Source organism: Peromyscus californicus, unplaced genomic scaffold, assembly GCF_007827085.1.
Source record: "Peromyscus californicus insignis strain IS unplaced genomic scaffold, ASM782708v3 Scaffold_6__1_contigs__length_162567912, whole genome shotgun sequence".
In the NCBI taxonomy this organism is placed as follows: Eukaryota; Metazoa; Chordata; class Mammalia; order Rodentia; family Cricetidae; genus Peromyscus; species Peromyscus californicus.
Genome location: NW_026294584.1, coordinates 274,776 through 289,992, shown reverse-complemented (window position 1 = coordinate 289,992; position 15,217 = coordinate 274,776). Strand labels below are relative to the sequence as shown.

The following is a 15,217-nucleotide window of genomic DNA, read 5'->3' as shown; positions in this document are numbered from 1 at the left end:
AGCAACACTCCTCCATGAATTCTGCATCAGCTCCTGCCTCCATGTTCCTACCTTGAGTTCCTGCCCTGACTCACTGGATGATCACAGTGTTTTTTATCACAGCAATAGGAACCATAACTAAGATTGAAAGACCCTAACCCTTCAGGCTTACACCCCCCCAAGCCCCAGGAGAATGAGGAACTAAAAAAAGCTAGCTCCAAGGGCAACCTAACTCAGCCATTACTCAACTACCCCCCCCACCCCCGCCACAATGTAACAATATAAAGAGATTTCTATTAAGAGATGCGCTCAACTGTGACTGGGATAACTGCAAGTGTTCCAGGAAGGACCACTGTAACCTTTGTGCAAACTTCACTCCCACCCTGATACCCACCCTTGAGGTTTCGGGAAGAATGTGCATGCAGACGTGACTGTACCCACTCTGTGATCACTCTGTGATCAGACCATGATCTTATGAAATTAGCCTCTAGACATAAATCAATCAAAATGAAATTGTATGGGAATTGTAATCTTGTGGCTTTTGTGCGTTTTTCCTTTAAAAATACCTATGTGGCGGCAGTGCGATGCGACTCTTGCCCTCAGGACAGGGGGAGCCCGACTGTACAGCCGCTTTAAAATAAACCTTGTGCTTTTGCATCAACTGGACCGGAGTCTGGGTTCTTGGGGCGCCCACTTAAGAAGGTAGAACCCGAGATTTTGGGGTCTATCAGATAGTCCTGCTTTGAAGATATTCAAAAGAGTCAAGTCTTGGACTTTTTTTTCTTTGCAGTGCTGGGAAATGAAACTAGATCTTTCCACTATGCTCTGCTACTGAACTATACCACCAATTTATATGTATTGATTTTGACATTTTTGTAAAATAATGACTTTTCTGTGTTAGCATTTAGTGGATTATTATATTCAGAGTACATAGTTGGAAGAGAAAAATGGTTCATGCTATACAGCTATTTATGGAAGTCTATGTGTCTCTTTGTTTTCTTACTTTCTTTCCTTTTGTTTGTTTTTGAAGTAGGATCTCAAGTAACTCAGGCTGGCCTGGAACTCACTCTATCACCAAGAATGACCTTGAGGCTCCTGATTCATATTCCCAAGTGCTGGGATTACAGGCTATACTACCATGCCTGATTGTTTTCTTCTTTCTCTCATTTTATGGTCCTGGGGATCAAACCCAAGACTTTGCTCATGTTTGGGCTCATATACTCCCATTGAGCTATACCCCCAGTCCTCTTATGAGTAAAGTTATTAAATAATTAGTATTATTTAACTGTTATAGATTTGATTGATAAAAATCTTTACTTACATCTCCTAAATTTGGCATCATTATGCTTTTTGCCTCATGTAATTTTTTTGCTTGCAACAGAGTCAACATTTCAAAGGTTAAAGATGATCAAGGTACTAATATATTATTTAATATAAAAGCACATTAACTCACAACATTGTCAGCCCAATCTGCCAGTACTGTTGAGATGTAGTTCACGGCATTAAGAATTGCACAGTATCGAAAGTCAAGTGAAGCTCTAGTCTCTTCTTTCATCACCTGTGTTAATCGTATCCTAAAATCATCTACTAGGTCCTTCTGTAACTCCAGGAACTGCAGCTTTCGAGGAGCTGTGGGGAGATTTTTATACCTGTCTGTGAAGAAAGTTAACAAAACACATGAAGGATTTGATACTGTCATGACAGTTTTCCCTAAAGCTCTACTTTACTGCATTTATGAAAAATCTCAATTGACCATTTCTAAACTCTTTAGATTACAAAGGTAAATGTGTCAGGACTCATCCAATAGTATACTTCCGAATACTTAAGATCTAGATCTGTGCGTTTTGCTATGTATAAATCATGTCTCATTTACAAAAAGCAAATTGTGTTCTAAAATAACTGTTCCTTAAGTTAGTAGCTCTGGTGAGGAAGGCTTGAGACAGGTCTCATTCAGCCCAGGCTGGTCTCAAATTTCCTATGTGGCTAAATATTACTTTGAATATTTGATCCTCCAGCCTCTACCTCTAAAATCCTGATATTTGAAATTAAAAGTATGCACTACCATGTCTGGCTATCTTTTTCTTTTTCCAACATAATATTTTTATTGATTATTTGGGAATTTCACATAATGCACCCAAAGTCTGCTCCCACCACCTTTGTGACACCACCCCCCGATAAAAGAAATAAAAACACAGAAGTCCAATTTGTGTTGCCCATATACTCACTGGAGGATGGTCAAACTCCAAGTCGCCAGTCCCTTAAAGAAAACTAAGTCCTTCCTTACCACACCCCTGCCAGAAGCCATCAATTATGTAAAACAATACTTCAGCATCCTTGCCACAATTTTGTTTGTTTAATAAAACAATTTTATTTTCATTAACTCACAAAAAACAATATAGTTGGTTCAAGGAGGCCATCACTTGCTCAGTCCCCAACTCTACAAGCCTCAGTGAATATCCTTACATTTAGAACTCTTTCATGGCTATTCTGAAGCAATGGAACTATTAGAAATAAGAAGTTTAGTCAGGGTCCACTTGCACTATCAATTATGTAAAGCCCACTTCAATTTCTTCAGTTTGAACTTCTTGATTAGATTAAACAATTTGCAATACTGCACTGCTACAACACCTCACTGAAGTCCTTGAAGAACTTGACATCACTCTGGTTCTGGGCACACTCCAGAAACTAATCTCAAGAGAACAAGGCCCATGAGACTGCTGGTCCAGCAGCTGGGCCCCCTAGGGCTCCTGTTAAGTGATGTCAGGCCTTGCAGGCTCAGCATTACCACCTTCACTGAAGCCTCCAGTGATGACATGACCCAGGGTGTGCCTCAGTGCCCCACTGCAGAGTCCACAGCCAGACCAGCTACAGTGGTTGCCATCTGGGCCATCAGGCCTGGCTGTCTGGGTGCAGCAGCAGGTGAGTCAACTGCAGATGGTGCAGCTGCTGCTGGAGGATGAGCTGCAGGTGCTTGTCTGGGAGCAGCCCTCATCCTAGGAAGAGCAGCTTTAGCTTCCACGTGGCATCCTGGGTACTCAACACATCTGGAGTCCGAAAACAACAAACTGCCCCTTCTCACAATTTTTAAGAGTTCTCTTTGATGGCTGGCTGTCTAGGCTGTTGCTTTGTTAGGGGTAGAGTAGGGTGTGGGTAGGTGTTGTCACAAGCCTTCTATAACTTTCTTTCTCAACTGTGTGTTTGCCATCATTGATACCACTCCAAAAGTAGCTTCCCTGCCCCTTACATTCAGTGGGAGAATGGATTATGGACTTCTACATGGTCTCTGGCGACAGCATGGACCACAGACATCAACATGGCCTCAGGTGGCAACACAGGCCACTCATGTCAACATGGCCCCCAGCAACTACATGGCCCACTGATATCAACACGGTTCCCAGTTGCAGCAGGACCGCAGACCCAAACATGACCCTTGGTGGCAGCATAGACCATGGACATCAACATGGCCTCCGGTGGCAGTACAAGCCACACATATCAACATCAAATACAGGCCTCCAGTGGCAACCTGCACCACAGACACTAACATGGCCTCTGTGTTAGTTAGTACAGACTATTAGACATACATCTGGCCTCCAGTGGTTAACATAGACCTCGGACATAAAAATGGCCTCCACTGGCAGCCCAGTCCATGGATATTCACATGAACCTTGGGCTTCAACATAGCCTGGGGCCACAGTATGGACCACGGATACCAACATAGCCTCTGGAGACAGACAGTATGGACCATGAAAGTCTTTCAAGATAGTCCAATCCAGAAAATGAACCATTCTTTATCTCAGACATGCTGTTGTTGCTCAGAACTAGAGGGATCATGCAGCTGGGCAGCATGTTTGCGGGCTGAGTCTGAGCAAGCTCCAGGCTGCTGCACATCACCCTGCCAACCCTACTAAGCATCAACATGTTCAACCGAGGCCTTCTGTCACACCTGTCATCTCCATGACATCTCTAGTTCTGCCTCTCTCCACCACACATACACATTGCTCCATTCCTCCATTTATGCTGCCACCAAGGGTTTCTATTGCTGTGAAGAGACACCCTGACAACGGCAACTCTTATAAATGAAAACATTTAATTGGGGCAGCTCCCTTAGAGATTCAGAAGTTCAGTCCATTATCATCATGGTGGGGGGAGATTTGGTGGCCTGCAGGTAGACATGGTGCTGAAGCTGAGAGTCCTACATCTTGCAGGCAACAGGAAATTGACTGAGACACTGGGTGGTATGCTGAGCATAGGAAACCTCAAAACTCAGCCCACAGTAAAACACTTGCTCCAGTAAGACCATACCTACTCCAACAAAACCACACTTCCAAATAGTGCCACTTCCTTTGGGGGTCATTTCCTTTCAAACCACAAGATTCCACTCCCTGACCCCTGTAGTGGTATTTGCTCGGCCCATGACCTTGGGCTATACAGCCCAAAGAAGGTGATGCTTTCTGCCTGTTGTATGTGACCTCTTATAAGAAAAGGGAAAGGGGTCATGTGGGTCCTTTTTTTTTTTTTTTTTATCTTGGTGTGATCAGACACCAGATGGCCTGGGAATTGAACCTGGGTCCTCTAGAACATCTTAACCGCTGAGCCATCTCTCTTCCCCTTTCTCTTACAAGAGGCCATGTACAATGGCAGAAAGCACCGCCTCCTTTGGGCCATATAGTTCAAGGTCATGGGCAGAGCAAACACCACTACAGGCCCCCCAAGGCTTGTAGCTATATCTTAATGCAAAAATGCATTCAGTCCAACTTCAAATGTTCCCAGTCTATAACAGTCTCAAATATGTTTTAAAGTCCAAAGTCTCTTCTGAGACTCACGGCAATCTCTTAACGGCAATCCCCTTATAAAATTAAAATTAAGCTGGGCGGTGGTGGCGCACGCCTTTAATCCCAGCACTCGGGAGGCAGAGCCAGGCGGATCTCTGTGAGTTCGAGGCCAGCCTGGGCTACCAAGTGAGTTCCAGGACAGGCGCAAAGCTACACAGAGAAACCCTGCCTCAAAAAACCAAAAAAAAAAAAAAAAAAAAAAATTAAAATCAAAAAGCAAATCACATACTTCCAACATATAATGGCACAGGATATACATTACTTTTCCAAAACAGAGAGAAGGGAGCATAGCAAGGAAATACTGGACCAAAGCAAGACCAAAACCCAGCTGGGTAAACTCTAAACTATGTATCTCTATGTCTGATGTCAAAACACTCTTCAGATCTCCAACTCTGTTCAGCTTTGTTGACTGCAACATACTTCTTTCTCTTGAGCTGGTTCCACTCCCTGTTAGCAGCTCTCCTCAGCAGGTATCCCAGGACTCTGGCATCTCTAACATCTTGGGGTCTCCAAGGCAAGCCAGGCTTCAACTTCACAGATTCACAAAACGGCATCTCTACTAGGCCTGCACTGAGACACACTTGACACATGCCTGGCCTCAGCAGCTTTCTTTAGGCTGAGGCAAATTCCATAACCCATTTCTTCTATCCTTAACTCTAAAGCACAACCACGTGGCCAAAGCTGCCAAGTTCTGCTGCTTACTGGAGCTGGAAATGGCATCCTCGTTCAATTATATCTTCACCAGCTTTCTGTCCTTCACAGCCTAAGCTTAGCTGTCCTGAAATTTGCTCTGTAGACCAGGCTGGCCTCAAACTCAGATCTGCCAGCCTCTGCCTTCCCAATGCTGGGATTAAAGATGTGCCCCACCACATCTGGTTCTAAGTTTTTCTTCAGTTCCTTTTCACAAGTTGGAAACTTAGCTGGGTGGGATCTTGCCCTGAGATCACCACTCCCTTTATTCCATTTCTTAATTGTTTATCTCCTTTAACACAGGACTTAGCTTCATTCTACTTCCTAAAAAGGGTTTTCTCTTCAAATTGTTCTCCATTTTGTAATTTTCCTTGCTCAGCTTCTCCTTTTCATTATAAATCTTTATAAGCACAAACACTAGTAACCACACAACAGAGTCTATACTAGATTTCCTCTGCCAACAGAATTAATCCAAAATTATTTGCTTTAGCCTCAAGCTGACTCTTCAGACAAGGGCAAAAGCCAGCCACTTTTTTCACCAAAATATCACAAGAACAATCTCTAGGCAACATACTAACATTCTTCTCCTCTGAAATCTCTTGAGTGAGCCCTCGACAGTTCAAATAACTCTTAGCACCTCTGTCTTCGATGCTCCTACTAGTATGGCCCATAAAGCAGTGCTTAAAACATAACCCAAAGTACCAACGTCCAAATTCCTCCAAACAAAACCATGGTCAGACCTATCACAGCAATACCCCAGTCCCTTGTAACCTCTGTCTTAATTAGGGTTTTTATTGCTGTGAAAGGATTCCATGACCATAGCAACTCTCATAAATAAAAACCTTTAATTGGGGGTGGCTTGCTTACAGTTTCAGAGATTCAGTCCATTATCATCATGGCAGGGAGCATGGTGATATGCAGGCAGACATGGTGCTGGAGTAACTGAGAATTCTACATCTAGCAGACAACAGGAAGTCAACAGAGACACTGGTATCCTAAGCATAGGAAACCTCAAAGCCTGTCACCACAGTGACATATTTCCTCCAACAAGGCCACACTCCACTCCACTCCAACAAAGCCACACCTCCTAATAGTACAACTTCCTTTGTGGGCCATTTCCTTTCAAACCAAAACAACTGCCATATGAGGATGGGAGCAAAGAGGGCATAGGATGACAGCAATGAGGAGTTACTGGCATCTAGAGAACCAGCAGTCTACAATAGGGAATTTGGATGTTGCACACCAACAGAGCTTTAGGACACTAGTCACCTCTCTGGCCAGAATAACACTGCATCAGAAGAATCCCTATACTATTTCAATTCTAAAACTACTTCATTATTCTACTCTCTTCTTCAATTCCAAGAAAGTTTAGGTTTCCACTGAACATAGTAGAGTGTACCTAGTCTCAGCTATCTGGGAAGCCAAGGCAGAAAGATCATCTGAAAATAGGAGCTCAAGCCAGCCCAGGCAATGCAGTAAGACTCTGTCTCTTTTTTTTTTTTTTGGTTTTTCGAGACAGGGTTTCTCTGTGTAGCTTTGTGCCTTTCCTGGAACTCACTCGGTAGCCCAGGTTGGCCTTGAACTCACAGAGATCCGCCTGCCTCTGCCTCCCGAGTGCTGGGATTAAAGGCATGCGCCACCACCGCCCGGCCAAGACTCTGTCTCTTAAAAAAATAATAAATGGGGGCTGGAGAGATGGTTCAGTGGAAAGAGCACTGGCTGCTCTTAGAAAGGTTCCTGGTTCAGTTCCTAGTACCCACATGATAACTTACAACCAACTGTAACTCCCATTCTAGGGGATCCAACACTCTCTTCTGAACTATACAGGCACTAGGCATGCATGTGGTACACATACATCTGTGCGGGCAAAAATCTCATACATAAAACTAAGGAATTTAAATAAAATAAAAGGAGCTGGAGAGAAGCTCACTAGTTAAGAGCACTTACTATTCTTATAGAGAGCACAGGTTTGGTTCCCAGCACCTACATGGCAGCTCACAACCATCTGTAACTCCAGTTTCAGGGAATCCAACATTTTCTTCTGGCCTCCATAGGCACTACTAGGCATGCACATGGTACAAATACATTCATACAGGTATATACTCATACACAGAAAGTCTTTAAAATAACAGCAATAAAATGAAATCTGAAGACATGTAAAAAGAATGGCAATGAGTTAAAAAAAATTAAATTTTTATTTGTTTTGCTCAAGACTTTTTTTTTTTTTTTTTTGGTTTTTCGAGACAGAATTTCTCTCTGTTGCCCTAACTGTCCTAGAACTCACTCTGTAGATCAACCTGCCTCTGCTCCTGAGTCCTGGGATTAAAGGCATGTGCCCCGGGCGGTGGTGGCGCACGCCTTTAATCCCAGCACTCGGGAGGCAGAGCCAGGCGGATCTCTGTGAGTTCGAGGCCAGCCTGGACTACCAAGTGAGTTCCAGGAAAGGCGCAAAGCTACACAGAGAAACCCTGTCTCGAAAAACCAAAAAAAAAAAAAAAAAAAGGCATGTGCCACCACTGCCTGGCCTTGTTCAAGACTTTTTCCCTTTTTACAGACATTGTTGTTGTTGTTATTTTGAGACAGGGTCTCACTATACATCTAGGTGGCCTGATTGTTGTTACTATTAATATTATAATTAATATTTATTGTTATTTTATTATTTTGAGCCAGAATTTCACTATACATCTAGGGTGGCCTGGAACTCATAAACCAAAATTATCTCAAAGCCACAAATCCTCCAGCCTCTTCTTCCAGAGTGCTGGGATGAAAGGTGAGTGCTGCCACACATGGCTCAGTCCTAAATTATTAGAAAGTCAAAAGTGAGACTACTGCCCCAGATTTTTATTAGAGTAGAAAAAACATGAAGTTACTATACTGCTAGTTATTAACTACCAAAAAAAAAAAACATGCAAAACACAATACTTTTTTAGCTTGTTTGGTTTTGGTTTTTGGAGACAGAGTTTCTCTGTGTAGCCTTGGATATCCTAGAACTTGCTCTATAGACCAGGCTGGCCTCGAACTCAAAGATCTGCCTGCCTCTGCCTCCTGAGTTAAGGGATTAAAGGTGGGCACCACTACCTCCTAGTGAAACGTACGACTTTAAAGAGTTAGTATTTCTATTTTATGCTTATGAATGTGTTCCTGCATGTGTAGTATATATATATATATATATATATATATATATATATATATATATATATATATATACACCACATGCATGCCTGGTGCCTGAAGAGGCCAAAGAGGGCATTGGGTCTCCTAGAGCTGGAGTTACAATGGGTTATAAACTGGAAGCTGAACTGGGTCTTCTGTAAGAGCAGCAAGAATTCTTCCCTGCTGAGCTATCTCTCAAGCCCCAAACTTACAAAACTACAATTAGTTTTGTTGTTTGTTTGCTCCTTGGTTTGTTTTAGTTTTTTTAAAATAGAGTCTCATATATCCCAGGCTGACCTCAAACTTGCTTCATAACTAAGACTGGCCTTGAGCTCTTGATACTCCTGTCTCTCCCTCCCGAGATGGGATTACAAGTGTGAGCCCCCATACCCAGCTTAAAAAATTAATTTTAAACTAACATCATGCATTAAAAGACCAGTACTTACCAGTTATAACCAAAAGTAAAGTCATAAAAACTTCTGCACAGTCTGGAACCTTCATTTCATCCACATCAGTGATGTCTTTATACTGGGATACCCAGGCAGCCTCTGACGAAAGCATTGAGTCCATTTTTTGAAGAGCAACTAACATGAAGAATGGATCATGTCAAGGAGTTATAGTCATTCTTAAATTATCAATTTATATTTTTAGCAATGATTTTTTTCATACAAAATAAATTTGCAATCTCCCACTAACTAATCGTATTATATTTAAAATCTTCAACTTTAGAGTTAAATAAAATACCTTATTCTCCCTCCTCTCAAATCCTCAAAATAGTAATTCTGACTAGATGTGGTACAACCAAAAATACTCAATTAGCCAGGCAGTAGTGGCACACGCCTTTAATCCCAGCACTCGGGAGGCAGAAGCAGGCAGATCTCTGTGAGTTCGGGGCGAGCCTGGTCTACAGAGAGAGTTCCAGGCACGCTCCAAAGCCACACAGAGAAACCTATGGTGATATTTTATTTGTGCTGAAATGTGATATTATTTGTATGTTAATAAATAAAGTTGCCAGGGGATCAGAGCTAAGAACAAGCCATTTAGCAAAAGTCCGGTGGTGGTGGCACACGCCCTTAATCCGTGTTCACATGGCAGGCAGAATCTCTGTGTGTTCAAGGACACATAGAGACCCGAACCTTTAATCTCAGTATGAACCATAGAGACATGGAAGTCTGTATAGACAGGCAGTGACGAGGAAGTCATGTGGTTGGGTTTAGAACCAATGAGAAGGCAGAACAGAAAGGCAATAAAAAGACAGGACACAGGAAGAAGGTCTCTCAGGGGAAGGACAGCAGCAAGTGGTAAGATAAGATGGTCTTAGCTCTTGGCTACTGCTCTGTTCTCTGGGCTTTTAACTCTTAATTGGCTCTGTGTTTCTTATTTAATAAGACCGTTTAGAATTACACCTACAGAAACCCTCTCTCAAAAAACGGGGGATGGGGGGGTGGGGGGGTGGGGAGGGGGGGAACTAGAGTAGAAATAGTACATGGCAAAAATCTACAAAACAGCAATATCCTCTACTGACTCAATATTCCAACATGTAGACTGCAATTCCAGGAATAAAACTGAAGTTTCACGGAAAGAAATGAAGACTGTCTTTGAAGCTAATTCAGTAGACCCTGCCTAGGAAAGCTTAGGCTCCCATACTTCCTACTCAGAGCTGTAAGAGAGAAAAGCTCCAAAACTTTACACACAAAAAACAGACAGATTGCCAGGCAGTGGTGTTATGTGCTTTTAATCCTAGCACTTCGGAAGCAAAGGCACATAGATCTCAATGAGTTTGAGGCCAACTTGGTCTATACAGAGAGTTCCAGGTCAGCCAATGTTACACAGTGAGACACTGTCTAAAAATAAAATGAAAAGCAAGCAAACAAACAAAAAAACTGAGATACCCTCCCAACTTGATGGCCACATGAGCACTTACATTTTCTCTCCACAGTCAACCATCTCTGAAAACAGGTTTCCTCTGACAGAATATGCATACAACTAGCAAAAGTGCTAGGATAACCATGAACACTGTGCAGCTCCCTTTCAAACAACAGCACCTCATCCACCAAATGACAGAAGAGATTGTCATCATAGAGCAGGCAAGGTATATCGGAAGCCAACTTCTCAAGTATGAGCATCATAAGGCCCCGAGAAAACTCAAGCTGAAAGAAACAGACAGATATGAGGGATTATGTCTGTCAGGTACATAAACAACTCTAATGAAACTGAATGCATAGGCCTCAGCCTTTTACCCTTGCATTGACTGCAGAGCCTGCTTTCTCCAATATTGGCTGAATCTTCTCATCCAGAAAGTGAGCATGGTTTCCAATCCACATAAGTACCTGAGCCAAGTACCATTCAGGCTAAGGAGAAGGGAAACGGAAATTCCTTATTTATTCTTTAGTCATAGAAAATTCTAATTAAATGCATTCAATTACAAACAGACAAAAATTAGTCAAAAATTCATATATGTAAGACAATAATTCTTACCCTGCACTTCAAATTCACAAAAGACTTTATAATCAAATGTTTCCCAACATACTCTCAACAAATTCCAAAAATGTGGCTTAAGTCAGCAAACTCAAATTTAAAATACCATATTGGGGTTAGGTATTTTGCTAGTATAACATTTGCTTAGATGCAAAAAGCCTTGATTTCAATCCCCAGCACCACAAAAAAAAAAGAGGAAGAAGGGGGCATAATCACAACAATAATGAAGAAAAGACTATACTTAAAAACTAACACCTGTCTGCTGTGGGATGTTCTGTATGGCAAATGTGTTGCTCTGATTAGTCAATAAATAAAACACTGATTGGCCATTGGCTAGGCAGGAAGTATAGGCGGGACAAGGAGGAGAATAAACCTGGGAAGCAGAAGGCTGAGTCAGAGACACTGCCAGTCGCCACGGTGACAAACAGCATGTGAAGATGCCGGTAAGCCATGAGCCACGTAGCAAGGTATAGATTTATAGAAATGGATTAATTTAAGCTGTAAGAACAGTTAGCAAGAAGCCTGCCATGGCCATACAGTTTGTAACCAATATAAGTCTCTGTGTTTACTTGGTCGGGTCTGAGCAACTGTGGGACTGGTGGGTGAGAGAGATTTGTCCTGACTGTGGGTCAGGCAGGAAAACTCTAGCTACACCTGTCCAGCACACAAAAAGCCCTAGGTTCTAGAGCAAAACATAAACAACAACAGAGTCAAGACAGCAGGGTGGCTCCATGGGTAAAGAGACCTGCCAGCAAGCCTAACAGCCTGAGTTGGTTTCCTGGAATCTACATAGTGGAGAGAAAGGGCCAACTCGCACAGGTTGTTCCTCTGACCTACACACACAAAGAGATATAAAATGCTGGTTTATTTTAAAGCCCTCCAAACCTAGCATGATGAGGTATTATAAGCAACTGATATCTTTGAAATTGTTCTTGGAAGTAGCATTCTGAAGAAAGTATTTTGAGATAGGATCTCATTGTAGCTCATGCTAGCCTCAAACTCTTTATGTAACTGAGGATGATGAACTTCTGATCTTCCTGCCTCTACCTTCCTAGTTTGAGGATTTCAAATATGCACCATCACATGTGGTTTATGTGGTGCTGGGGATTAAACCTAGGTCTTCATTAACTATGGAAGCACTCCACTTAGACTGAGATACATCCCCAAATCATTTTTAAACATGATTTTCTTCTGCTTTCTTTTCAAAAGGTAAAGTAAAGGAAAAAGCCAGCTGGTCTACATTACAAATATATCCAAGCCTTAAAATGGATATAGTTATGGAAAGGAAATGTAGGCACAAAGAATTTGAAACTTTTTTTTACATTTTTTTCTGTGTGTATATGCACATTTGAGTGTATGTGTATGTGGGAGTGCACAATACACAGTGTACAAGTGGCAATAAAAAGACAACTTTCAGGAGTCAATTCTCTCTTGCCACCAAGTGGGTCCTGGGGATCAAATTCAAGTAGTCAGGCTTAGAGGTATATATGGCTTTACCCACTGGCCCATCTCACCAGCTCCACATAAAGTGTTTTAAATTGTCTTTAGAGAGGATTCTCCAAACATTTCAAGTTTTTCTACACAACAACTCAAAAACATACTAGGCTGGAATATAACTCAGGGATAGAGCACTTGCCCAGCATGTGCAAGGTCCTGGGTTAAACCCCCAGCACTGAGAAAAAAAATGACTGACTGGTAAATCCCTATGGTATTCGAAAGGTTGGGAATACAAATAAGGGCAACATCTAATCTCAAAGACTGTCTCACATTATGTCTTTTGATTCATTAGGATCACACTTTTAAACTGAGCCAATACAACTCAAAATTTCCTTACACCAAATTATATTATTGCCTTTCTACATGTTCAGTTTATATTTTGCCTCATTTACTACTGAGTACTAAATGATTCTGCTCTTCCAACAACACTCTACCCAAAAAGGAAACCCATAAAGTACAAACAGGAATCTACTGACACTATGTTCATCCATATGACATGTATAATACCTGGTGTGCTTTTGCACTAAATTCAGAATACTTACTGACCCTGTTCCATGCACTGCATTGACTGCAGCAAACAACAAGAACAAATAAGATAGTGCCCACATCCTTGTAGATTATAATTACAGAAAAATGCCAATAGGATCCCTCAGTTCAAATATTGGTAACAATTTCCTTTAAATTATTCCATCACTTACTGCCATGATATCTCTTCTGCAGCTATGTGTCACTTTGGCATTGACACCTCTAGTCAACATCCAATGCTCTATCTTGTGGAATTCACATCTTTTTCACTCTATTCATATATATCTACAGGAGTGGTCTGTATAGTGAAGCCTGGGCATAGATTTGATTGTAAAGCCTGCATGCTCAAACATAAATGTGAGAAATTGCTCAGACGATGTCCCAAGGAGAGCACCAATTCTGACAACCTGTCAATCTAAGTCCCAGTTATGTCTACAAAGAGCAGTTATAAGGCAGGAATTTAGCCTTTCAGGGAAAACAGAAACATGAATAAAGACAGGTTTTTAACTTAAACACACAAAAGCCCTGGCACAGGTAACATTTACTGAAACCTCAGGGCAAAGTGGACATCGTGGCACATATATGTAATCCCAGCACTCAGGAGGCAGATGCAAAGGGAGCTCAAGTTTGAGGCCAGCCTGGGGTTCTTCTTAGACTCTGTCTCAAAAAACAATAAGAGAGAGAGAGAGAGAGAGAGAGAGAGAGAGAGAGAGAGAGAGAGATAGCAAAGCACACCTTACTGATAACATTCGTCTGCCGGTTGCCTCTGAAGTGGTACTTGAATCTCTTCTGAAGGGGAGTCAGCATGATCTGGATGGGCAGGATCACAGAAGGGCATGCAGGAAGAGAATATTTTTCTGGGAGTTGTTTGGGCTCAGTTAGTAATTCATCTCTGATACAGTCAAGTCAAGGAAAAAGAATCAAAATCATATTTATGCACACACACACACTCACTCACTCACGCAATTTTTCCAACAAATGTATTAATACTTAGCAAAAGGTTTAATACAAGTAATGTGAAACCTAACTTTATATTGAATTTAAATTCACTAAAAAGGTTTTTAGGGACTGGAGAGATGACTCTGTGGTTAAGAATACTTGTTTCTCTTGCAGAGAATCCAGGCTTGATTCCCAACACCCACATCATGACTCACAATCATCCTTAACTATAGTACCAGGAGATCTGATGCCCTCTTCTGACTTCAACAGGCACAAGTCATGCACATGGTGCACAGACACACATACAGGCAAAACAGGTATACTCACAAAATAAAAAATAATGAAAATATAAAAGGTTTTTAGAATCAATCAGTAGTAAAGATATCAACTTACACAATCATTTGACTAATACTTTGGTTTTTTGTTTGTTTGTTTGTTTGTTGTTTTTGAGACAGGGTTTCTCTGTGTAGCTTTGCACCTTTCCTGGAACTCACTCACAGAGATCCGCCTGGCTCTGCCTCCGGAGTGCTGGGATTAAAGGCGTGAGTCACCACCGCCCGGCTGATTAATACTTTGTTACTAAGGTTTCTTCCCATTGCCTATTTATTTTCTTGTCCCAAAAGACCCGTAATACCAACACTGGTCAGTTACCATGGGGGTTTGAATAAGACTGGACAAAGTAGGCTCATGTGTTTAAATGTTTGGTCTTTAGGAAAAGGCACTACTTGACAGGGATTAGGAGGTGTGGCCTTATTGGAATAGCTGTGACTTTGTTGGAAGAAGTTTGCCACTAGGGTGGGCTTTGGGGTTTCAAATGCTCAAGACTGGCCCAGTGTCTCTCCCTTCCTGCCGTCTGCTAATCCAGATGTAGAACTCTCAGCTACCTCTCCAGCACCATGTCTGCCTGCATGCAGCAATGATTCCCACCATGACAATAATGGACAACCCCTCTAAAACTATAAGCCAGATCCAGTTAAATGTTTTCCTTTATAAGAGTTCTTGTAGTCATGGTGTCTCTTCACAGCAATAGAACACTGACTAAGACAGCTGTTTATCTCAGAACTCTTTTTTTACAGCCTTCCCACTCCCAGACAATTCATTTTTTAAAGAAAATATATACTTTC

General features: G+C 41.9%; 1 protein-coding gene across 10 annotated transcripts in view; it reads right to left on the bottom strand.

Moving 5' to 3' along the window:
* LOC128098861 (RAD50-interacting protein 1) overlaps nt 1–15,217 on the bottom strand; it is a 63,466-nt gene that overhangs the window by 17,942 nt on the left and 30,307 nt on the right. For all 10 annotated transcript variants that reach the window (XR_008214361.1, XM_052720336.1, XM_052720334.1 and 7 more), the window contains 5 exons: nt 13,890–14,046; nt 10,895–11,005; nt 10,579–10,804; nt 9,101–9,238; nt 1,433–1,632 (listed from right to left, as the gene is read on the bottom strand). Coding sequence is in view for 9 of the 10 variants with exons in the window: in XM_052720336.1 (XP_052576296.1) it covers nt 1,433–1,632; nt 9,101–9,238; nt 10,579–10,804; nt 10,895–11,005; nt 13,890–14,046 (832 nt within the window). In the remaining variant the exon portion in view is untranslated. The remainder of the gene's footprint in view (nt 1–1,432; nt 1,633–9,100; nt 9,239–10,578; nt 10,805–10,894; nt 11,006–13,889; nt 14,047–15,217) is intronic.